The sequence below is a fragment of the Manihot esculenta genome, chromosome 18, assembly GCF_001659605.2.
Source record: "Manihot esculenta cultivar AM560-2 chromosome 18, M.esculenta_v8, whole genome shotgun sequence".
Taxonomy (NCBI): Eukaryota; Viridiplantae; Streptophyta; class Magnoliopsida; order Malpighiales; family Euphorbiaceae; genus Manihot; species Manihot esculenta.
Genome location: NC_035178.2, coordinates 6429346 through 6454492, shown reverse-complemented (window position 1 = coordinate 6454492; position 25147 = coordinate 6429346). Strand labels below are relative to the sequence as shown.

At 32.5% G+C, this 25147-nt stretch overlaps 4 protein-coding genes and 1 non-coding gene across 5 annotated transcripts; 3 read left to right on the top strand and 2 right to left on the bottom strand.

Moving 5' to 3' along the window:
- The first annotated feature begins 100 nt into the window (after positions 1-100).
- On the top strand, positions 101-172 carry TRNAW-CCA. Its single transcript has one exon. It is a non-coding gene; the product is annotated as a tRNA-Trp (tRNA).
- A 754-nt stretch (positions 173-926) lies between these two features.
- On the bottom strand, positions 927-4964 carry LOC110606620 (ER-phagy receptor 1). Its single transcript, XM_021745514.2, has 5 exons — positions 4461-4964; positions 3920-3994; positions 2921-3060; positions 1695-1832; positions 927-1360 (listed from the first exon to the last, which is right to left on the bottom strand). Exons 1-5 carry the CDS (start codon positions 4705-4707, stop codon positions 1145-1147), a joined length of 816 nt encoding a protein of 271 aa, XP_021601206.2. The 5' UTR covers positions 4708-4964; the 3' UTR covers positions 927-1144.
- Positions 4965-5717: 753 nt separating this feature from the next.
- On the bottom strand, positions 5718-13262 carry LOC110606621 (transcription factor TGA3). Its single transcript, XM_043953391.1, has 9 exons — positions 12841-13262; positions 11167-11328; positions 11010-11081; positions 9895-9954; positions 9658-9735; positions 9480-9543; positions 7759-8030; positions 6814-7041; positions 5718-6206 (listed from the first exon to the last, which is right to left on the bottom strand). The coding sequence occupies exons 2-9, from the start codon at positions 11323-11325 to the stop codon at positions 6054-6056; spliced, it is 1086 nt and encodes a 361-aa protein (XP_043809326.1). The 5' UTR covers positions 11326-11328; positions 12841-13262; the 3' UTR covers positions 5718-6053.
- LOC110606525 (lysine histidine transporter 1) lies at positions 13157-24745 on the top strand. Its single transcript, XM_043953392.1, has 8 exons — positions 13157-13174; positions 22843-22997; positions 23147-23530; positions 23601-23994; positions 24090-24195; positions 24287-24378; positions 24463-24531; positions 24647-24745. Exons 2-8 carry the CDS (start codon positions 22945-22947, stop codon positions 24743-24745), a joined length of 1197 nt encoding a protein of 398 aa, XP_043809327.1. The 5' UTR covers positions 13157-13174; positions 22843-22944.
- On the top strand, positions 19569-21175 carry LOC110606524 (ABSCISIC ACID-INSENSITIVE 5-like protein 3). Its single transcript, XM_021745373.2, has 3 exons — positions 19569-20683; positions 20786-20857; positions 20992-21175. Exons 1-3 carry the CDS (start codon positions 19880-19882, stop codon positions 21070-21072), a joined length of 957 nt encoding a protein of 318 aa, XP_021601065.2. The 5' UTR covers positions 19569-19879; the 3' UTR covers positions 21073-21175.
- Positions 24746-25147: the final 402 nt, after the last annotated feature.

Below are 25147 nucleotides of genomic sequence, written 5' to 3'. Positions count from 1 at the left end.
AATGGGTACTGTTAACTGCATCCGTTAAAACGGTTAGATTTGGCGGGAAGAAATTATTTAATTATATATAAAAATATGAGAAAGCCTTCTCACATCTCGTGGATCCGTGGCGCAATGGTAGCGCGTCTGACTCCAGATCAGAAGGTTGCGTGTTCGATTCACGTCGGGTTCAAATCCCTTTATTTTTGCAATTAAATTTTCATTATTTGTTTTTCTTCTTTTAAAAAAGGCCTTTATATTTTCCTAACCTTATTCGGTTAGTTAAATCCCCATAAAATTTAAATGTCACTTTATCTTTTCCTTATTAGGGAAGGTTTTAGAGATGAAAATTATTTTTATTAAAATATTTTAGAAATTCAGCTTGAACCGCTTTGAGGTGTTTTAATTTTTTGAAAGAATTTACAAGAATTTAAATTTATTGATTTATTTTTTTATCAATTTTATTGAAAAAAATTTAATGCAAGATTTCGTAAAATTTTATTTGAATTTCTTCGTTATAAAATAAATTGTTGCAAGCGAAGTTTTTATATTTAAATTTTACCTAAAATTGAACGAACAACATTGAAAAATTAAAGAAATTTTCTGATTTCAACTAACTCAATGAAGCTTGAATAGTTATTTAAATAATATATCATAAAATGTATTTTAATATATGGAGCACTTGTACTATATTAATATTATTTTTTTGAATTAAAATTTAAAATACTGTTAGCAATAAATAAGATTTTTTTAATGTTTAATAAATTGTTGATAATATAATTTAAAAATTCTGTGAGTTAATCCAATAATACAAAAGTACAAATATATATTTGATTAGTAAAAAATTGTGATAATAAAAGAAAAAAAGTAATTATGGTTATATAAATATTTTGTGTCGACCATTAAAATAAATTAGAGAGTAAATAATAATAATAATAATAATAATATAATTATCAATTAATTTCACCACATTAATTTCATTAATCAAATAAGAATAAAAGCATCAAGCTTTGAGTGCTTGCGAACAAGGCTGCATAATCATTCGTTTCGTATTCGAAAATTAAATCATATGTACAATTAGCTTTTCTACAAATAGAGGTATGTATTGGTTTGCTTCAAACATATAATAAGAGATGTGCAGTGTAGCCAATATCTGCATCATTCTCTATAGAGCATCATCGCCATCGTCATCTGTGTCCAGCTCAAGGCCTTCTGCAGCCAAAAGCTGATTGATAACCTTTTTCTTCTCTTCCTCTGCTTTCTTACGCATCAAGTCCCTCTTTTTTAACACAAGTGTATGCCGCCTCATAGTATTGGTAAAATACTCTGCAGACGCTTTTTTCTCTCTTGCTAAGATTCTCCTCTCTTCTTCTGGGTCGACCTAAAATTCCAATAAAATACTGACGTTTTGAGTTATACGAGTACAGTTAAGGTATGGAAAATAACGGAAAGATCAAAGAATAAGTTGTTAATAACAAGATTTGATAGAGGTGCCAACAAGGAAAAGCATCACCAGATACAATTCAAATTGATGAATCTTGCTGCTAGCAAACACCGAGGTGCCATCCTCTAGCCAACCAGGTCAAATGGTTTGACTACTTAACCAAAATTATATGATGCAGTGACAAACTAGGTTGAAGCAATATCTATATGATAATAAAAGGAGCTTCCGAGTGTTAAACCCCTAAAGAAATATTGAAGATGCTTGTAAGTACCTTTGAACGAGAAAGACGGCGTGCACGAAGATTCATCTCACGTTGCTGTTGCTCAGCCCACGCTGCAATGGCCATATCGCCCCGTTGATCAAAAGCTTTTCTCTTTTTCATAAGCCACTCCATCCATGCTTGTGATGCCTGTAAGAATGAACAGAAAATGCCATCACTTAGGGGGATGAATTGAGAATTACTCTATAAAGAAAATGCTGAAAAGTAAAACAGAAAAGAAAACAATCATTCGATATATGCCAGCTAGAACCACTCTCTTGTATTACACTATTACTCGGTGCTTCTCTTTACAAGTAAGTTCCTATTTATACCACTTTGGATCCTATAACTGCTTTCTCCATTACATCTAACTGAATAAAATATCATTCTATTGATGGACTAATCCCCTACCCCTGCTACTTTATTCCTTAGTCATAACAGTTTCTTGTGAGCACATGCGTGGGGGCAGACTGGCAGGGTGGTGGTTGTGGAGAAGGTAAGCTCCATTGGGCAAAGAATTTGTTAAGCCCCAATTTCTGGTGGCTTAACCAAGGCAAAGGGCAGTGAAAAAGGAAGGGGAAATGAAAGAAAGTGAGAAGAAAAATGAGAGATAAACGAAGAAAGGGAGATTTCGGAGAGAAGAAAGGAATTTAAAAGGAATTATATTGAATTCTTGTATTCCTCTCCATCACTCAGAGTACATTTATATCAGGAACTAATTATGCCGAGTATGAATTGTTCATAAAACAGGACGACTCACCACCATTCTTACCCCTAACAGAAAAAGGACGAACTCTAAATTCCCTTCAAATTGAATAAAAACAGAATTCACACATCTACCATCATCAAGATTCATACCCATTGTTTTTGTACTACTTTCACATGATTGCAGCGTATAGAGAGAGAGAGAGAGAGAGAGAGAGAGAGAGAGAGAGGTCGCTTATTGCAAACAATATGAACATTTGGAGAAGTGGATAATCCAGTGATAAGATGAGGTGTACCTGGTCTTACAATGACATGTACAATTCAGAAAAATTTCCAGTGTCATTTTTAATCTCATGAATTTTCTAGTGAACAATTTCTGTGTTGCATTTCTTTTCTCAACTACTTTCAAGTACGTTTTAATTTAGTCAGGCATATTACAGAGAGGGGGTTGGGGAGGAGACATGAGAAATAACTAATGTAATCCACTAGAAGGCCTTCCAATCTTCCCCTACAAAATTTCAAAGCCTAATTACCTTCATTGGATTGACCCTGTGATCCATATCATATGGCCTCCGTTTCTCGTCATCCATGAGCAGCTCATATGCAGCCTGAATCTTGATGAATCTAGCTTCAGCTGTTTCTCCTTCCTCAAGAGTCCCTCTACCATCATAGACTTCACATAGGAAATAAATAAATAGGTGAGTGAAAAGTTGTTAAAATCACCCCAGGAAACAATCAAGTGCAAATTAAAAGAAATCGAGTTACAGAAATTACCTACATTCATTAAATATCAAACGAGTCCAAAAAAACCTGATAGACCCATACAATGCTCAATGAAATAACAAGAAGCAACCTGGGATATTATTACATCCACAAGAAGATCATGCTTGCTCAGATCCTAACCCATTCAATAACATAACTACTCCCAAATTTCAATTGAAATAAAAGAAATATCACATGAACATGCACATGCACAACACAGATTATAAAATCTCTCCTGAAAATTTTCTAAAGACTCATTTACACAGAGTAGCAGGATGATTTGCAGACAGAGTAATCAAGATGTCCCTCGGTCAGTTTAGTTCCATTATGCACCCTATTTATTCAATTATTTTTGAAATACGAGAATATTAAAGAAAAACGAGAAATAAGGCAGTGAGAAATCACATGATCTTGAACCTATTCGTCATAATCGATATGCTAGTGTGACTGTCAAGTTGATTAACTACTAACTTTTATTATTCATTATTTTTTGGCAAAAGAATGAATAGAGAAGGAGACGTAATATAGAACAAAATCCATAAAGTTGAAATCCCTATAAATTGCAAAACCATCTGTTAGCACTCAGTATAATATATCAAACCGTTAAATGCTAAAAGGAATGTGGAATAATAGTCAGAACTCGCAAACAAAGATTATGAATGTCTGAGTTGGCATGACACTACAGTAGGAAATTTATTCTATCCTAAATGCTGCAGAAAATTTCATATGTACAACTTGAAAATTAGTGGATAAAGACGAAGGAAACTAACCATCTGGATGATAAAATTTGGCCAAGCGTCTGTAAGCAACCTTAATTTGCTCTTCATCCGCACCCCTTTCCAACTCTGCATTCGAAAATAAAATTAAAAAGAAATTATAAATCAACTATAACATATACTTCCGATGAATAAATTAAATGCACAAGACAAATGATAGAATATTCACACTCTAATCAACAAAAACAAAAATTGCTTAGATAAAGAAACCTCCATAAAAGCCAAAATAGAAACAGCAGTCTAAATAGTTTTACCACCATATGATTGTGTTACAGCTAATACTACGACACTCTTAAAATAAATGTATGGCTCTGTAATTGGTTACATGAAAAGTTTAAAATTGCATCTCTTGTTCCTCCATTTTCTTAGCAATTCAAACAGCAAATCTTCCTAGTATTTCCTTGCCTGATGCCTCTTTCTGATAATTCTAATAAAGTGGTATCTTTCTCCTTTCTAACAAAGTAATATCAGACTAATTCCAACAAAGTGATATCAGAGCGATTCCAACAAACAACACCACGAAAGATTATATTACCAAGAGTTTCATATGGAGATTTCTGATCGGTCCAACTGGAAGCCCTAACAGCAGTTCTCCTCTGGTTAACACGAAACCAGGGCTCATTTCCAAGGAGCCAAGGGGAGAAAAGAGACGGCGACGATGACGGAGGCTTAAAGTCAGGGTTCCGAAATGAAACCCTAACTCTGGATCGAGCTTGGTGCCTACAACACATGAAGGATGTGATCACAGTATGCGGCCTACAGATTGTTCTCAAATTGCTCATTTTTCCTGCTAAATTTCCCCTTTTTTCTGAAGAAAAAAAATCGAAGCTCTAATGGCTGGGGAGGGAGAAGTGCAAGATTAGGGTTTTCTGTGTAGTTGTTCCAGAGATTTGATTGAGTGAGTGAATTGTTGAAGACGTGAAGGAAGTGATTTAAACTTATTATGGTTAGAGAAGGTATTCGATGATGAACCACTGGAATGGAATCTGGCTGAATCTTTTTTGTTTTTTTTTTACCGGGAATTTTGTGGACGGTTGGATTGGACGTCCTGACAGTTGGTACTTCCAACGGTAAATTAATCTATTTTCGCTTTTACCTAGAGGAGAAACGTTGCCGTTCTCTCACAAAACAAAAAACGTCGCCGTTCAAAAATGAAGAAATGGGGCATGCTCTGACATTACCGTTTGCAATTGTTGTTGAAACTTTTTTTTTTTAAAAAAAAAAAGCAAATAACGGTCGAAAGATTTAAATATAACACAAAATAATAATAATAATAACAGTTTTTTAAAATTAATTTTTTTCAATAACATTTATTAGACCAAACCGCAAGACTCTCTTAATTAAAATTTTAAAAGACGATTTTATTATTATAATTATTATATTTTACCTTGAGAGGTGGGAGGAAGAGCATCATGTTGTTATTATCGCCCAGGATATCAGAAAGCAAATTCTTCCCCTTCATCTAAAATAAATCACACATAAGAAAATAATTAAACCAAATTCTCATAATCACATTATTTTTACTGAATTTTGATAATTTGAAGTAATTTTTTTTTTCAAAATTAACAGAATTAGTTATTTCATGTATTTTGTTATAAATGCAAGAGATGATTGATGTAATAAAAAATTTCTTTCATCTCAATTCTTAACTTAGTACTCAGCACATCCCCATCTTGAAATGCATCCATCTGATTTTTTAAAAAGCCTAATAGAGAATCAACTTGTTTTATTCTTGTTCTAACTTTTATTGAAACTTAAGAATGATGGGAATTACATGACCCCAACGAACAAGTTTACACAAAGTTCCACTGATCCATTCAATTCAAACATAGTCTGCATTTTAAATTAATGATGTGAATTACCTGCAACACTATGCTGTACAACATGCACTGAACATCAACTTCTTTACCTAATTTTTTGCTTCCGACTTCTGAAATTCATTCATATTTACAATTTTTCTTTTTTCTTTAAGCTTAAGAAGCTGCTATGAGAACACATGCAGACTCAAAATGTAGACCATATATATAACAAAAATTTACTGAGTGTCCATATTTTCGCAGCCAGTGCATGCAGGGTAGTGGTAAATCAACCTAGATATCGTGGTTTCTCTGGTTCGTATATCTGTAGATTAGGTAGGTTCACGAGGACGAGCAGCCCATAGAGAACTTAGAGCACGGAGACGGTGAAAATATTCTCCCAGGGCAAGTAAACCTCGAGCTGCCTGCCGAGTCGTTAGGATCCTAGACATTTGTTGCAAAGTTTGCTGTCGAAGGTGATCTGCCTGTTTCAAGAAAAGCATGAACGATGAAAACTGAGAAATCAAGAGAAAAGTTGACAAATATGCATTAATTAGCATGTCATTCAGCATATTAATTGCTTGTCAGGAAAGCTTTAGCTCATCCAGACTCTCTCTCTCTCATTCTTTCCCGTTAACGGCCAGAAGAAGAATCAAAGAAAATAAAATTCCAGAATCCACATGTTTTGATATTATTCGTTGTACGAATATGTGCCAGACAAGAAGTGGAAATAAGGGTTGCACAATCTAAATAACTGCCATTTTCCTGATTAACTGACTCAGATCAAGCAGACATGAATTCTTACACATTAACCTTCTGAAGGGGATAAAAGTAATAAAACTAGCTATTTTCCAATTTACATGTTATCGTGCAGAATAACCAGTCAATCCTATGTGACGTCACGGGAAACATAACAGTATAACAACAATCATAATCCCATTTGGATAAGTGGATTCTGTTTCTACCCCGCCACAGAAAATAAAGAAATCAAACCATGTAGGGAAGGAGCTCAAGAAGCATGAAAGAATTCAGAGAAATAAATCTCAAACAAAGGGACCGACTTGAGGGAAATGGCCAGTAAGTGCCAAGTACCTGGTTTACAAAGCCCTCCAGCGCTTCCAACTTCTCTACTGCAGCAGCCATCTGAGCCGCATAACTTCCACCACTTGTTATATCTGCAGCTATGCTCTGGGCCAGGGTCTGCTGGAGTTTATCAATTCCTTGTGAGAGAGCATCTTCAGCTTGCTGAGAAGATTGTCGAAGGTTACAAACATCTACAAGTTGCTGATCAGTCAAGGGCTCAAGTTGTGACATGAGAACCTGCACAAGAAAAATTATTCATTCCAGAATTAAGATCGTGATGATAATTGTCACATGAGACTTATGCATGTCTTCTTCAGTCACAGGCTTATTTCAAGAGAAACAGCTCAGCTATGGCATCACAGACAATGATATAGACAACTCAGTGAACAATCTGGAAAGAAAGAAAAATCTAATGTACCTTCAAGGTCATGGAAAAGTACTATACAAGATTAATGATCTATTAACAAAAAATGTTCATCGACTCACTCAAGAGAAGTCACTTTTTCATCATGTTGTGATGATAATTCTCACAGCAGCTCAAACATTAAAAACGTTCAGAAACATTTTTCTGTAGCTCCAGTTTTTATAAATTTTCATGCAACACTGCAGTGGTGGAGTCTGTTAGTTTCTGGTATCTCAAGGATTACGGCTGCATTACCAGTGGATCCTCACATTACTTGAAAGAGGTTGAACAAGAAGCACAAAACCTTATTTCTCATAACTTGCACAAATCAATGCGAGACCAGATATAAGCACACACTCTTGTGTCACAACTGAAGATGAATTCCCCACAGTTAATTACTTAACAAAAAAATTGCATTGACATTCTCTTCCCAAGCTAATGGTATCAAAATATGAGAAATAATCAAATAGTTAAATATATTGTGGTGTTAAATGACAACAATATGTCCCATGTGAACATCCACAAACAATATACATTGGAGAAAACCTTACATTGAGGAGCTCTGATGGGCGGAATCCTCCGATCCATTGAAAAAAACGTTCTACTGATGTTCTCCATTTGCCAGAAATCAAATAGAAGACATCAGCGTTTGCAGCATCTGCTTTCATGCGGAAAAGGTTGTTGTAGTGGTTCAAACCATTTTCTACAAGTATCCGAAGCTCTATGTCAGTGATACGAGCTTGCAATGCGTTTCGAAGTTCAGAAATCTGTTTATGATGCTCTTCAATCCAATGTCCATATTCTATCTCAAATGTAGTGATTCCTACAAATCAAAGTACAAAACAAGAATGCAATATGTTTATACACAAAAGAGGTAATATGATATTACAAAGAGCCAATTTATAAAGGTAATTAGGCAATAAAATGGAAAATATTCTTTTGTTTCCTTCAATAGTGGAAACTATCGATCCGAGAGATTTTTCTGGGTTTATGCATGAATCTCCTAAAATTATTAACCTCCACGACAGTTCCTGAGAAGAATGCTAGTGTCTCATAAGACATTCATAAAAGAAACTAACACACAAGCATGAATTTTCATTGGAAGTGTTCATCTCCAGAGAAGTATCAACGTGTGGTTTTTAAGAGATATGAGGAAAATTTCCACAGAAAGGTAAACTGAGGATACCCTCATTACCTTTAGACACACCTTTCTCCTTTCCAAACAATTTTTCATAAAGGGTTTATTGTCCGTATCTCCCTCAAAGATAAACTTATAAAGATGGAAAAGCATTTTTATGCATGGGAAGTTATTTCATGCTTATACACTTGAATGATATTCCCTCTCTTTTTAAGCCTCTGAAGATTATATCTTAGCAGTCAATGACAGAAGACATTACAATATTTTCAGATGTTAAGATAAGGGCAAGCAAAACTAAAAGGAAATGACTAAGAACTTTAGGTTGAGATATGATAGTTAACCTTCAACATGACATAAACCAGGAATGAGAAAAGAGATTTAACAAATGATTTAAGGCATTTATTAAAAGGAGATAACCAACTGACCAGTTAAATACCATTCATAACAACAATGGAAAGACCACCAGCTTTATCAAGACAATGATATTTGTCTTGATGGTTATCAAAGAAAAAGAATTAGATTGTAAAGGTCAACTAAACAAATACGATTAAGTGAAAGAAGTGATTTTGAACATGAGGAAATGCCATGAAAATTTTTGCATAGTCTATCAGCCTTTGTAATGAACAGGAAAAAGAGGGTGCGGCACCTGCATTGCATTCAACCGTAAAGTTGTGCACAAAATGTTATTATCCGTTAGCAATGAGAAAAATACACCCTTGTTTTTGAATAAATTGCTATAAAGCCTTGTATGTAGGTCCTTAATATGTACTATATTTAAAGTCAAAAGCCTTTTGCTTGTCCTAGCAGACCAGAGTTACTAGCAGTTTGTGGAGCCATTAACTCAAAGATGAACATCCAAAAATTATTAGCAAAAGTATCCACTAATTCATTTTTTCCAAAAGAGTTAATAACTTTATTTCAGAGCTACAAATTAGTCAGCATCAAAATACAAGTTCGATAACTACAACAAGTTCACTTAGGAATATCATTGAATAGAATGCAAAAAATTCCAGACGAATGACATCTAGCTAATTTGAGACACTATTTTCTAGCCAATGCATCAAGCAAATAGTTAAAAGGTGAGGCAATCAACAAAATACAGAACAATGACTTCCAATCCATAAGATCATAAACCTGAATTTAGAGCTCCAGGTAATCCTGAATGACTAGAATCTGGTGCACTGCTTATGTATACACCCTGCAACAAGACATTAATCTATTAGATAGGTAGCATACTTCAGAGACAGCACGGAAAATACACAGAGACACAAGGCAAAGGATAGTAAAAGACAAAAGAGCATTTTCATATCACCTGTTGCCTAGCTCGCTCAAGTTCCTGCTCCAACTGCACCAACTTCAACTGGCTAGATTCTAGTTGTTGAACATAGGCCTAAGGAACAACATAGAAAAATGAAATTTCTATGTCGCGATGTAAAAAATGCCTCACATCAGCAGTCTTCCTCTTCTTCCTATTCTACCTACTTCTATTTTCCAAAAAAATTTCCCACTAATCTATAGAAAAAAAATGTAGGAGAATGCATAAATTTACCTTTTTACGCAAACGGCTTCTGCGAGCAGCTTCACGATTTTGTGCCAAACGTCTCAGTACCTGGGTACCAAAATGAGCATTCAGATTACCAACATTGAAAATAAAATGGCTAGCTTTTCTCCCTCCTATTCTAACACATTTTCTAAATCTTTTTTAACAAATGAACATGGTTTGTGAAAAGTTCTATAATTATTTTTGTTAAATTTGGGTTAGACCTAACTCACCACAAAAGCCAGCTTAAGCTAGCTCAAGGGGGAGGAGTGCCTATAGCTCATATAAGGGCACGTTAACCCTTTCCACGACCGACGTGGGATTTAACACACCCCTCACGCCCAAAATTTTACTGGTGCATGACATATTTATGGGAGGCCCAACATCGGATGGGAGGCTTTGATACCATATTAAATTTGGGCCAGGCCTAACTCACCCCAAAAGCTAGCTCAAGGGAATGAGTGCCTATGGCCCATGTAAAGGGCATATTACCCCTTTCCACAACCAATGTGGGATTCAACAATTTTATTTGAAACATGGAGCAACTTGATCTAATACAGGATTTAGGGAAAACTGGTTCTCAATTGATTGAAAACCCGAAGTCCTTGTAAATCACATTAAATTCTCAATATTAGATCCAAACCAAATCTGGTAGAAAAGATGTATTCATTAGTTTGATTCATCTCCAGAAAAAACATATAAATGAAGGAATAAAAATTGACAGTTTTGAGCATGACAACCTGAATATGCAACCTGCCATAATAGCACCTAGATAGGGTTCAATATTAGTAACTATGTTTAGAAAACGACATCTGATCTTTCTTAAAAGCCATCTTGAGCTTGTAAAATGACTGTGTTATCCAGTACCTTGTGAGAGAGAGAGAGAGATAGAGAGAGAGAGAGATAGAGATTTCTGTCAATGAAAGGTTTTACAGCAAAAGTTCCATATCACTAAAATTTAGCAAGCTAGAAACAATCTTTTCATTCAGTTTCCTGGTGACTATATTGGGAACAGATATTTGTTTCACATGAAATTAAAATACCAATCGATAAAAATAATAATGGAAAAGCAACAGCAACCGTATTATGTATCTTTAATTAAGAGAAAGGTGTAGTTTCATAACCTTATCAGCTGGTTTGTTTCCTTCTTGATCACTTCTGGAAGGTTCCATTGAATCCTGAGAAACATATTCAGTCTAGAAGAGACGAATAAGAAAAAGTCAGTTATGCATTAAGCAAATAACTTTTACATCCATTAATAAATTAAGCAAACATTATTACCTTGTTGTTCAAGCCAGCATCGACCTGCACGATTGCGGATGAATCGATATTTAGACTACCATCACCTCTGAAGGGGTCTCCCCAAGAGCTAAGATGGTGGAATGGCTCATAAATACCCATTCCTCTCAAGGCAGAAAGTTGAGTGGATGAAGAGCTCATGTTCTAACAATCAATCAGGACAAAGAAAACCAAGAGTAAAAGTGAAAATATGGCATATGATTCAACTGGATCAACACGAAAACCATAATGAACTTACATAAAATTTAGCTACCAACACAAGTTATGCATAGTGAAATATCATGGAACAGGGAAGAAAAAGAAAAGAAGCTAAAATAATATTCAGTCAAAGATTAGAAAGGACTTGCTTTTCTACAAACGAATGCTGGATGGAAACCAATCATACAATTAGGACTTATTTTTTTGCTACTCGGGAGACAAAAACAAATAAAAATTTAAAACTAATAATCATTCCAGACCAAGTATGCCTGCAATGCCAATAGATCACACAGTGGAAAAAAAGGTGATTCTATCATTCTAGATTTTATTTTCCCTAAATCAACCTTGTGAATTTGAAAGGAAATGATGATAAGAAACTCGTATCAACAGATACCCGAGATATATGAATTCTAGGTTTCTCATTATCTTTGCATAAAGCAAAACTCAAAGAGTTAACAAAAATTGAGATAAATCAACAATGTCATCCATAGAAACATCAAGATGAGAGAGAAGAGAAGAAGAAGAAGAAGAAGTAAAGCTGCCCTTCAAGGGAGGTTGATCATGTCATATCAAATTAACTTCGTTACGGGAAGTAGGACTAGAGGAGATAGCAGACAGATAATTTTTCAAGGGCTACTGGGGTTTCCCATCATATCAATCCTTATTTTACGATCCTTCTTTTAAAAAGAGATGCCTGAATGATAAATGTTGGTTGGTTCATCAGTTGATAGCTGCAGTTGTCTCTTAATATTGTATCTAGAAATATGCCTACCATACCAACACAACCTATAGCTTGGCAACAAAGACTAAAGCATGCGGTTGATCATCTCTAGAGTCCAAAAACCTCTCCTGTTTTGTGCCCATCAATTATGCCGATTGCAGTGGTAGTCTAAATCTATCTTTTAGAACCTAAACTAACAGTCGAGAAAAACAAGTAACGACCATACTTAAACAGCCCTCTGCTCATGGAAGAAACAGCTGCAGAGCTACAGCAAACTCCAATTTCTAATAGTAACAGGTAATACTTTGTTAACTCTAGGATCATCCTCGTGGATACAAGAAATAGCAAAAGCTGCATTTGGCATGGGTGTTGACCCTTTCAAGCTTATATATTAGTTTTACAATTTCCCACAGATGGCTAGTAACTGGCTTCAATAAGTTATCTTCCCACAAACTTCACCATTCAAATTAAACTAAGCTAAAGAATTGCAGACAAGTCATAGTGAATTAGTAGCATTATCAAACCATATGATCTATGACACCGAGCCAACACAATAGTAACTGAAACCTTATTAGAATGCTATCTTTCTGCAAGTCCACTATTAATGAAAGATGGAACCAAAAACACAGATACACAAAATCTTATCCACCCAACACTCAATACTTCCACTTCCAGTAAGCTCAAAACAAAAGCATAAAGTGAATTAAATTTAATAGGAAACAAGACTCTCTACTTACCTCTTATAACATGCTTCAATGGATGGTTAACCAAAATGGAGCGAAAAATCACATGTTTCACTATCTTAACTGGCCAAGGATAGACAGAAACAACTGTTTCACAAGAAGGGGAAACGGAATACTAAACCAAGTTTTGTTCTTGATTAGCTGCTAAGAAAACCCAAAATCTCTCGAGCACGTATAGCTCAAGGAACCCCAATTTAAGACGGGCTCAGTGTTTAATACTAGGTGGTTTCGCGAATCAACATCACCACCATCCATCTCTCGAAAGCAAACAAAACCCAAAAGCGAAACCCAAAGTCGCAAAAGAGAACAGAATCAAAATAATCCAACAGTGACCCAAAAAATAATGCTTCTCTCCCTCTCTTTTAACAAAATAAAAAATAAAAGAAAAGAAAAATCCTGCTTTTTTTGAATGCTACAGTCAACCAGTTAACGTCGTTGTTTAGTAAAATAAAGCATAAAATGCGCACCTTTGTCACTTTAACCTACGCACCTCTACCTAATGCACCATTGTGTCATCTCTTAAGGAGATCGGTGCTTGGTTGACGTCATATACCGACAAAGCGGATTGCCGTCGTCCGTCGACAATCAGGTGCCACGTGGGGACTGGTGGTCGCTGGTGAATACAATAGCAGTCATCTTATCTACTGTCCTAATCATATTATTTTTCTTTATTAAGTATTTTAAGTGCATGTAAATTTAATTAATAAAATATTAAACATTTAAATTTGAATGTGAAACTAAACCAGATGGAGGTAATTACTCTATTCGAATATAAATATGTTTAATAAATTTGATATTTAAATTTAATTAAAAATTATGTTAAATTATTCAAATTTATTTTAAAACCGATTATTATTATTTAAAAATATTTAGTTCTATAATTTTTAATTTAATAATTTATATAAAATATAATTTAAAACATTAATTTTGTTTTTAATATTTTAATAATTAAATAAAGAAAATTTTATTTATTTTCTTTGATTAGGATGTGGGGAGTTTAGACACGTAAGGGAGCGTCGTAATGGGGCTCTTTACGCCTGTCATATCTTTGCATTAAATTATCATAAACCTAGGTTTAAAAAAAAACATATTAGTGAGTGTTTATCTCTATTTATTTTTCTTTTTTTTTTTTAAAAAAAATCTCTTCACTCCCTTAAAATTTATCAATATTAAAAATCAAAATATAAATATATACAAATTTTATTGAGATTTGTCATTTCCTATTGGATAATGAAATTCTGGATAGAAACAAAAGCAGGCCAATCATTGATTACAGCTTTTTATTTTTCTTCATAATTAATTATCAAATTTCCATCTCACAATTTTTTTTTTTTTTGAAAAAATTATTTTACCCCTTCCTTGTTCTAGAGGGACAAGGATGAAGCCCAACCCAATTTGCAGAAAGTAATAAAAATCATTAAAAAGCAAGCACCTTTACATCCATGACAAAAAGGCAAGTGATGTGAAAGGGTTTCAATTCTTGCTTGTTTTTGTGCAATTTTGCTTGCTTGAGCTAATTTTTGAGTTCATCATTTTTAAATTTTAATGAAATTTATATTTTTATTAAAAAAAAAACATCTAATCTAATATTAGACTATTTCCCGGTGACGGAGCAGCAAGTCCTATGCTGCTACATATGGGCTTATGGGTTGCATGAGAAGCTTAAGCAAAGAGGAGGGCAATTGCTGTTTGTGGTGTGTGGCTGTGTGTCAGCTTTGCATTAGGGATGCATATAAAAAAAGAGAGAAAGAAAACAAAATGAACAGGTAAAAGAAATTGCCAAGTGGAAGATTTCTTTCTTCTTATTGTGTCATATATGTTCTTTGAGTACATGATTGCCACTAAGATGGCCACCAATGTTTGTTGATTAAGAAAACCAACTTTATGGAGATTAATTATATATGTATAGTCTACTTCTTTATTCGTGTCAATCATATTATTCTAATACTCTAATAGTGACGTGGAATATATTTTTATTATTGAAAAAAAAAATCAAATGACTTAACTATAATGAGTGAGGAAGCTAACTTCATTTCTTTTTAACAAATTTTTCTAATAATAAAATATTGATAAAAATAGTAAAACAAATATTTAAACTATAATAGGATTTTAAATTATTACATTGATTTATGATTACAGTTAAAATATATAAAATAACCGTTATATTAAAATTATTTTTCTAATAGTGAAATAATGTCTTTAAAAATAAGTTTTGATTGACAATTTTGAAGTATAAAAACCACTCACTAATGAAAAAAATATATATTTAAACTAAAAATAAGAATTTGAAAGCTTTTAGTTATTAAGTAATTAATTTTTGAAAAAAAATTAATTAATTAATGACTATGATAAAGTTGATTTCATTTTTAGTATAGTGAAGATATTTAAGATTAGAAAACTAGAGTAAGATCTACCCAAACTGAGCTAGCTGGGTAGAGTTGAATTATTTTAGTACAAATGGGTCAATAATGTACTTATTCAACTAGGATTTTGGAAAAAGTTTTGATATAAAAGCTTCCTCTCTCTCTCTCTCTTTCTTGTGTGGGTAGAATCTATGTCAATCAATGGATGTAAAGAGAGATTAAAGACACCCCACTACCCAAATTAGGTCACATAATATAAGAAGGCCAAGGGACTCCACTTTTTGCTTTATTGTTGTTTTTTCTAAATTAATGCTTCATGGTGAGACATTTGGATTCTCACTCTCTTTTTTTCTTTTTCTTCAATTGAACCGGGTGAGTCGATATGCATAAATATGACATAAGTCGTGTAAATCTTGTAGTATATTTAGTCTCTCGATTATAAATAGAGTTTGTGAATTATATTAGATTCTCACTCTCTTTTCTGTCCTATTTTATTTAATATTCAAGTCAAGCAAACAGATATACATGAGTATGGCATAACTTATATAAATCTCTTAATGAAATTGAATTTTTAACAATTTTATATCAATTGTGAATAGAAAACATGCAAATTATATAAATTAGTAGTTTTTAGTAAGATTATCATAGTTTTATAAAAGAGTGTATCATTATTTTAATCTGTACTAGTGTATCAGTTTATTTTAGAGAAAGAAAAAAATTGAGGGAGCTAATTGCATTTTTCTTTCTAACTCTCATCGCTTACGGAACTTTAAATGCTATTTTATTTGCTTACTATCAAAATCCTAACATGATAACTTAAAATATGGTAACATGAATCTTATTTGAACACAATTTGCTAAAGGTATTTTGTTTTGGACAATCCCTTCCTCCTCACTTTTGCTTTTTACCTTTTCTTTTTTTCTTTGTGTTTTCTTTTATAGCAAGTATTTCTTTATGTATCACCAATAGCTTTACACCTAGTAAGCAAAGTGCTTATAGGATAATGACATACTTGGAATTTTTAAATATTTTAATTAATTATTTGAAATCAACAACATTATCTTTATGATTTTCCTCATATTTTTAAAATTAAAATATAAATTGTTATTTTTATGATGAGGGTATTTTTGGGTCAGCTCTCTTTTTGAGCAATTTCATGGATTTTTTCCCCTACGTTAGTCTGATGAATTTATAATAAATAATTATAAAATAAAGTTGATTTTGATAAGGAAGAGACTTTCATTTTTATTAATTAGTCTAGGTAATACATTTTGATATAAATCATTTGCTATTGAAAATTTAGTAATTTAATTAATTCGAATTTACACCTAACATATTCACCAAGAAATAAAACACTCTTTTTTAAATTCTTAAAAATTCTCTAAAAAATTCTCACCCTTTAAAAATAATCTAACTAATATATTTTATTTCGCGTCATTTTATCTCACTCCTATGGATAATCTAGGTAATATATTTTATTCATTAATATAAAAAGAGTTATCAATTTCAGATGAGAATAAATTATTTTTTTTTAAAAAATATTCTTTATTGTGTAACCAATTGCTTTCTTAAATTCACGCCCACACCAAATTACATCAATAATTTAGTTAATTAATTTGTTAAAAATTATTATATCATTTAAATTGGAAGTGATTACCAAGAAACTTTCCCAGGAGGAAAAAAAAAGTTTACATCAAAAGAATGACAAATTGGATATAATCAACTTTACTTCAGGCATAAGGGTATGATCGGACCAATAGCCATTCGACATTTCACTTCAATGATCGCTCTGCATTATTGTTTATTCTAGATATTTTTACCTTGGCAAAATAAAAATATTAATGTCACCAAGTCTTACTTTTCTGTTAAATTATCAATTATTTATTGCCCTGTGAAAAAGAAAAATCTCATTTTAAAGAGTAATCGATAATGTAATTATTAGAATTTAGCAAAATTTATAATTTATTCTTTAATTTAATATTAATTTTAAAAAATAGAAGGGATTCTTTATTGTTGATGGCATAGGGTATCCATGCATGTAGACAACACAAATGTACGATGGCAATTCTATGCTAAATATGGGTGGCCTAAGAGAATGAAGCATTATGAACCACTGGAAATGCTTAAGTTCCCATACATGGTGTTGTGGGTGTGTGCCCTAAAGGTCTGTTAAGTGGGAAACCCACTTAGCACAGAGAGGAGGGAATATTCTCACGTGCAAGATGCATGAGGTTTTGGAATCATTCTCTTTACAAATAATAAAAAAGACTTGATGTGTCTACAGTCCAGAGCAGTGCAGGTTCCTTCAATCCTGGGCTCCAAAAGTCAGGGGCATCATTGTGATGTGTCGTACTCACCTTGTTTCTATAGCCGAAAGGTGGTGAATCCATTCCCCAGGCATGGAGACAAATCAGCTTCTGTTGTGTTGTGGTGTCCTGTCCTTGGCCTTCATGGTCTGTATAGTCAGACCAATATCCAGTAATGGATGTGCCCAAATATGAGGCTGCTGCTTTTCTAGACCTATGTTAAAAGTATTTGGGCCTTTTAATCTCAACTTTTATAAGTGAATGAATGAATATGACAAATCCAAAATATTTAAATTTAAGTTTAGTTTATTTTATTTTATATATAATATTTGAAACTCTCTAATTAAATTTGGTTAGAAATATAGAATCCCTTATTTATTTTTTTGAATGAAGAGGTTTTCTTCTAAGTATTATTAAATATAGTTTTTATCTTCTTCACAAATTATGACTATTATTATATTTCTGTATGCTGGCCTTTCGTTCAAATTTGAAACCGAATTGCTGATATGTGTAGTCGAGATTTATTTGAAAAATATTTTACTTTTTAATTAAACTGTAATTAGAGTTTTATAGTTAATTATGTTTGCTGATTAAGGTTAGTCAATAAAAAGTGTCTATTGAATTTATCAACCTCCTTAAATAAGAGAGATTTAATTCTAATCAAATCACTTGATGAATTTAAATTAAATCATACACTTCTTTAATTATTATTTAATGTTGAATGTCTTAAATAATTACGAATTTTAAATATTTAAATTAATGATATGATTTTAAAAATATAAATAATAGACTTATTGATCAAATAAAATAATAATATTATTAAAAATTGAAATTATATAAATATTAAAAGAATAAAAAATAAATAATAATATTTAAATTTTACATGAAAAAATTGAAATTTCAATTAGAAATAAAAAAATTACCCAACCATAATTAAAAGAAAACATAAAAAAAGAATAATTCAGCCGGAAGAAAGATATTGTATGGCTGTCACTTTAGCATGAATTTATAGCAGCCGAACCTTAGTAGAATTTTTGCTAAACTTTTTAAAAATTTTAATTTAAATTATTTTAATTAGAAATCTCCTTTAGATTTATTTTTTTAGGAGAGATTTATTAATTTTTGAAAGAGATCATATTGTATTTAAGGGGGTAATATCTGAATTGAAATGTATTAGATCGCATATTTTTTAATAAGAAAATTGTATTTTATTTTTTTTACTGCATCAAGTCTGCCATTGTAACTGTTCACTGCTTTATCCATAAATTTAAGTAAAATTTTGATTAAATTTGTTGAATCACAGCATATAATAATTTTTTTTTCATAATTCTAGTTCATTCTTATTTTTCTATAAAAATATAATAAATGTTATCAAATTAATAAAAAATTAATATATGCTAAATTTATGTTTTATTATATCATCATCATTTATTTTCCTATTTTTAAATAAAAATTTATTTTAATTTTTTATTTTCATTCTATTAGTCTTTTAACTTTCCATTTATTAAATGATTTAATATGAATCTAATGTATCGTTAAAAGAAAATTGTATCTAATGTGAAAAGCAAATGTATACATTCTAGTGAAAATATATTTTGTTAATATGTTTTAAAATTAAAATTTACAGAATATTTAAATTTTGTTTCATGTATAATATATAAAATTATGAATATTATCATAAAATATGTATTTTAATTATATTTAGGCAATTATTTATATAAATTTATTTAGATACAGGATAAAACTTAATATTAACATTATTTTTAAACTCAAACTCATCTTAAATTTGAATATTTTTTTCATATGAATTAATTTTATTAGAATTGAAAATTTTAATTTTGTAAAATTTAAAGATGAAAATTTATATTTAATAATAATAATAATATATATATTTTTTCTATCGGAAGGAAGTTAGTTTAGTTTCTATGTTGATTAATCCACCAAATAAGCAAGATAATCAGGTGTCACTGTTGAGATATTGAGTCTCTTTCCCTCTCTTTCAATCTAAAAATAGGATCTACCCATTTCTGCCAGATCCTTTCCAACGGGTTCTTCGATCTTTCTGGCCGCCTCCGATTTCACTTCTCCATCTTCCCTTTTCTTTTATGTCTTTCAGTCCTCTTCCAAATCAACTTCCATTTTCATCATCCCCATTTCTTCAGATGAGAGTCCTTCTCTTGCAACATTAAATAATTTCTTCTGGTACACACCCATTTGAAAAAGAAGATTCATTTGCGTTTCGTTTGTTCTCTGATATTGAACTTGATTTGGTCTGATTCATCGGTGCTGATTTTTCATAATTTCCTGGAATTTTAATCCGTTGTGGTTGGTTATTAATTAACTGGTGCATGTATTAATAGAACAATGGTGTCACCAAATAGAGCTCAAGAGGACCAGTTTCCTACCATGGCCAGACAAGGATCCTTATACAATCTCACCTTTGATCAGCTGGGAAATGTAGGAAAGCCTTTGCATTCTATGAAGTTAGATGAGTTATTCAAAAATGTGATTTCTGTTGAAGAAGGTCACTTGCAGCAAAATGCTAACGCTTCTTCTTCTTCTTCTTCCTCCTCTTCCTCCTCTTCAGCTTCAGCTTCAGCTTCCGCTCCTTTGTTTCTCGGGAATTTCGACTTGAATGGAAGATTAACTGAGAAAACTGCGGATGAAGAGGTCTGGAAAAACATTGTCCATCAAGAACATGTCAATGCCTCTGAAAACCAATCAAGAATTCAGCAACAGCTTGGAGAAACTACACTTGAAGATTTCCTGGTTCGCACTGGAATGATCAATATAGGGAATCAAAATGCAATGCTTAATCCTCAGCCAATTATGGGTATTGATCCAATGGGTGTGGTGTCACAGCAGGCAGATTGGCTGCAGCTTCAAATGGCAGCTGTGCAGAGACAGCAACAACAGCAGCAGATAACAGTATTGGATTCGAATTTTCATGTATCAGAACCATCAGTTTTTGAGAACCCAGTTGTTGAAGTTGGATACTCAAAGAACCAACTGGGCATGGCCGTGTCAGCTACATCTTCAGAGTCTCAGGCCGCTGCTGAAAAAAAACGAAGATATTCTGATGAAATGATGGAGAAGACCATTGAAAGGAGGCAGAAGAGGATGATCAAGAATCGTGAGTCTGCTGCAAGGTCAAGAGCAAGGAAGCAGGTTTTTTTTTTTCTTTTTTGCCCACAAAATAAACATGCTTAGTTGAATTTAGCTTGTCAAGTTGATTGGCCATTGATATTAATTTTGTTTTGCTTATATTAGGCTTATACCAACAAATTGGAGCATGAAGTGTTTCGCTTGAGGAAAACAAATACCTGGCTCAAAAAGATGAAGGTAGAATAGTCACACACTTAGGCCCTGTTTGGCATTGCCGTTAGAACTCCTATTCAGAAAATCACTTTTATGAATCAAAATGTTAGAAATTATTACTATTATTTTAATTTCTTCTTATTTCATTGTTTTAGCAGGAAGTGGAGATGCTTCTATCCAATAATCAAACCCCTTTACCCAGATACCAACTTCGGCGAACCAGTTCAGCAACTTTCTAGCATTTGTTAATATTAGAAAGTGAAAAAAAAATCATTGTTAAATGAAAATTTTGCTTTATTCATTTCCTGGATAGAACTATAATTTTGACCATTGTTGAGAGAGTCTGCCTTGAAGAAGTTAATCTCAATTTCTGGATTTTCTCCAAATCATTGATGCTGTGATGGTAAAATTTTCTTCACAGATGGTTCACAGCATCCCACAGCCTTAATCCAGGTGTATAGCTTCCCTGGGGTCTTATGATTATAGCAATAGAGAAACATTTCACAAGCAAACCAGTGAATTCAACAATTTTAGAGGCATACTTCGAGTCGGACAATCCTATCTATCCATGAAATTTCACCATGATAAGTTTTCACAATAGTAAAACTCAAGTATAAATAATTATTCATCTTATTAAGAAACTAGCATGACAATTTCCACTAATAATATTTACATTTCGATAAAAATAATTTTTATTTAAATTGAATTTATAAATTTAACAAAAATAAATTAATAATGAAATTCATATAAAATTCTATGCGTTAGAAAGTACCGCACTGTTCGATCAACAGCCTGAACAAGCATTCGTCGTAGGTTATGCCGGCTCAGAAGCAATCCAATGACATGGCTTTCCATCCCAAGTCTAGGAATGCAAAATGGTGGCACTAAAGCTAATTGTCCTGCATGCCAACAAACTAAATAATATAATATTTGATCTAATTTAAATTTTATATTAAAATTAAATTATTATATCATGTTTGAGGAAAATTTAATTTTGTGAGTAAATAATAGTAATTTGTGACCAATTACGGGAATATTGTAGTATTTTTAATTGCATTTTTCATTATCTCTATCAGTTTTTTTTTTAAATTTTAAATATTACAAAATTGAGAATCTCTTCGTGAATAATCATTGTCTATCCGACTTTGTAAAACCATTTGAGATAATTAAATTATAATATGTAATGAGACAATTTGAGGCATCATAACATAACATTGATTATTTGCCGTGTAGCAGAATAAAAAATAATTTATATTTAAAAAATATTTTTTTATAATTTTTTAAAATATTTTTTATGACATTTCAATTAAATCAGATACGATTGTTAAAATAGAATTGAATTCTCAGATATTATGATTTATTAGTATCTCGGACGATTCCACTCGTCTTAGATGAATAGTTTTTTTTTCGCAGGTCTATTAGAACTGTAAAATTTATTTGATCTAATTCAATTAAAACAGTTCGGTCCAAATTGATATAAATAATTTTTAAATTTATTTTTCGCTTATTGTAAAATAATTAATTTAAATTATTTAGTAGGTTTGTGGGACGGAAGCGGCGGGGAAGCAACTGGACATCACAGGTATGTTCAACTTCATTACATCAACTGGTGCATTGAAAACCCGACCAATTCATGTGCCATCATATTAGCAAGGTTTCACACTGTTTCATCAAGAGTCTGAACGAATACTAGTTGCAGGTTATGCTGGTTCAGGACACCTGTATGTAAAATTGTGTATGCCCCAATCCAATCTGGAGGAACTGATACTTTAAGAGAATTAGGCATATGCCACCTTGCGGGTGAATCATAACTGCAACTCCTAATATCACTGGGTATCTGTAGTTTCAGTTGCAACAAGGAAACTAACTCTTGCTTTTCAGTAGTGAGACTTTCATATAAGTTTCCCATATTTTAACTCAAACCGACATTTGATCTGGGTATCTAAACTCGTTATACGGATTAATAGAGCTTCCTTCATCTCACCTGTTAAAACATTATGGCAGAAAAGCATCTCTCTACTGAGAAAGCCAAAAATCTCAATGACTGGCTTCCCATCACCAAGTCTAGAAATGCAAAATGGTGGTACTCTGCTTTTCACAATATCACTGCCATGGTTGGAGCTGGGGTCTTGGGCCTTCCATATGCCATGTCTCAGCTTGGATGGTACATAGAACTCATATTTCTTCTTCTTCTTCTTCCATATCTTCTTTTTATTCCATTGATCTTTATCTTATTTCAATACCATTAGAGAATCAAGCTTAGTCATGATTATAGCTGTTCGACAAAACTGAGATTGGTTTGAATATTTTTAGGGGTCCTGGTGCGGTTGTAATGGTGCTATCATGGATCATTACACTGTATACTCTATGGCAAATGGTGGAGATGCATGAAATGGTGCCTGGAAAGAGGTTTGACAGATACCATGAATTAGGGCAGCATGCCTTCGGTGAAAAACTTGGTCTTTGGTTGATTGTACCACAGCAACTGATGGTAGAAGTAGGAATAAATATAGTGTATATGGTCACAGGAGGAAAATCATTGAAGAAGTTCCATGACACTATTTGTCAAGATTGCAAAGATATCAAAACCACCTACTTTATTATGATATTTGCCTCAGTTCACTTCTTTCTCTCCCATCTTTCAAGCTTTAATTCCATCGCTGGAGTCTCTCTTGCAGCAGCTGCTATGTCCTTGAGGTACTGTACTCTTCTTTACATTCATTTTCTTCATAATCTTATTGCATGAGTGCTAATTTTACGTGCATAGTTACTCAACCATTGGCTGGGTAGCTTCCTTGGACAAAGGGGTTCAGCCAGATGTGCAGTATACGCCCAGGGCTTCAACTTGTACAGGAGAAATATTCAACTTCTTCAGTGCATTGGGGGATGTGGCCTTTGCCTTCGCAGGGCACAATGTGGTGTTGGAGATCCAGGCAACAATCCCCTCCACACCTGAAAAGCCTTCGAAGAAACCCATGTGGAAAGGTGTGATTGTTGCTTATGTTGTTGTTGCTCTCTGTTACTTCCCAGTAGCATTCATAGGTTACTGGGTTTTTGGAAACAAAGTTGAGGACAATGTCCTCATCTCTCTACAGAAGCCTCGTTGGCTTGTTGCTGTTGCTAATATGTTCGTAGTTATTCATGTCATTGGAAGTTATCAGGTGCATGGAGTTCATCTTCTACAATTTTTACTTGGCTTCATTTTGTATATGTAATTGGTTTCTTCCTCAAGAATTAGCAGTCTATTCTTATGCAGGTTTTCGCCATGCCAGTTTTTGACATGTTGGAAGCTTTTTTAGTCCTGAAGATGAAATTCAAGCCAAGTTTAATTCTTCGGTTTATAACTCGAACTCTATACGTTGGTGAGAATTTCTCATATCTTGAAAATATAACTAATGGGAATTTGCTTTATTATACATTTTAATTATATGTTTGGATTGAATATGCATGCAGCATTGACAATGTTCCTGGCAATGTCTTTCCCATTCTTTGGTGGGCTTCTGAGTTTCTTTGGAGGATTTGCTTTTGCTCCTACAACATACTATGTAAGACCCATAACTAATACAATTCTCTTTAATTTCCCACTAAAAAATGTCTGTCTATATTATATATTTCACCATTTTTGGCAGCTTCCTTGCATCATATGGCTTGTCTTATACAAACCCAAGAAATTTAGCTTGTCTTGGTTGGCGAATTGGGTATGTATCATCATTAACAATTAACAAAAAAAAAAAAAAAAAGAAAAGGAATTGATGGTTTGATCTGTTTAATTTCTGAATGTATTTGATATATATATATATAATACATGGACAGGTCTGCATTATAATTGGTGTGCTGTTGATGGTTTTAGCACCTATTGGTGCTCTAAGGCAGATTATACTTGAAGCCAAAGACTTCAAATTTTACTCTTGAGCTTTCTTCCCCAGTGATTCTGCCTGCCTTGTCCAATTTGCTTTTAACATTTCGTTTCTCCTTTGGAATTCTCTCTACTACTTTCCATTTTCCTTTGTCTGGATATGCTTTTATATATGAGCTTCAAATTAGATTGTAAATTTTCTCCAATGTCTTTGTTAATTTATTATTTAATTATTGTTAATTTTAATTTAAAAATTAAAGTATATTAATAAATTTATATATAGAGGCTATAATAAAATTCTCAAAAATATAAAAATAATTTTTTTCTTTTAAAAAGAGAAAGTTATTTTCTTTTAAATTACATATTTTTTATATTTTAATAAAAAATATTTTTAATTAATTAATTTTTAACAAATGAAACCTTGATATGTAAAATAAATTTGATGAAGAATAAAAAAC

Excerpts from the sequence above, each read along its gene's own strand:
- LOC110606620 (XM_021745514.2), bottom strand. The coding sequence starts at position 4,707 with ATGAGCAATTTGAGAACAATCTGTAGGCCGCATACTGTGATCACATCC. Across the intron at positions 3,995-4,460 it reads ATCTCCATATGAAACTCTTG|AGTTGGAAAGGGGTGCGGAT; the intron begins GTAATATAATCT and ends TTTCGAATGCAG. Across the intron at positions 1,361-1,694 it reads GCCGTCTTTCTCGTTCAAAG|GTCGACCCAGAAGAAGAGAG; the intron begins GTACTTACAAGC and ends TTGGAATTTTAG.
- LOC110606621 (XM_043953391.1), bottom strand. The coding sequence starts at position 11,325 with ATGAGCTCTTCATCCACTCAACTTTCTGCCTTGAGAGGAATGGGTATT. Across the intron at positions 9,955-11,009 it reads GAAACAAACCAGCTGATAAG|GTACTGAGACGTTTGGCACA; the intron begins GTTATGAAACTA and ends TTTGGTACCCAG. Across the intron at positions 8,031-9,479 it reads ACCTGGAGCTCTAAATTCAG|GAATCACTACATTTGAGATA; the intron begins GTTTATGATCTT and ends TTTGATTTGTAG.
- LOC110606524 (XM_021745373.2), top strand. The coding sequence starts at position 19,880 with ATGGTGTCACCAAATAGAGCTCAAGAGGACCAGTTTCCTACCATGGCC. Across the intron at positions 20,684-20,785 it reads GGTCAAGAGCAAGGAAGCAG|GCTTATACCAACAAATTGGA; the intron begins GTTTTTTTTTTT and ends TGCTTATATTAG. Across the intron at positions 20,858-20,991 it reads CCTGGCTCAAAAAGATGAAG|GAAGTGGAGATGCTTCTATC; the intron begins GTAGAATAGTCA and ends TTGTTTTAGCAG.
- LOC110606525 (XM_043953392.1), top strand. The coding sequence starts at position 22,945 with ATGGTTGGAGCTGGGGTCTTGGGCCTTCCATATGCCATGTCTCAGCTT. Across the intron at positions 23,531-23,600 it reads GCAGCTGCTATGTCCTTGAG|TTACTCAACCATTGGCTGGG; the intron begins GTACTGTACTCT and ends TTACGTGCATAG. Across the intron at positions 23,995-24,089 it reads ATGTCATTGGAAGTTATCAG|GTTTTCGCCATGCCAGTTTT; the intron begins GTGCATGGAGTT and ends ATTCTTATGCAG.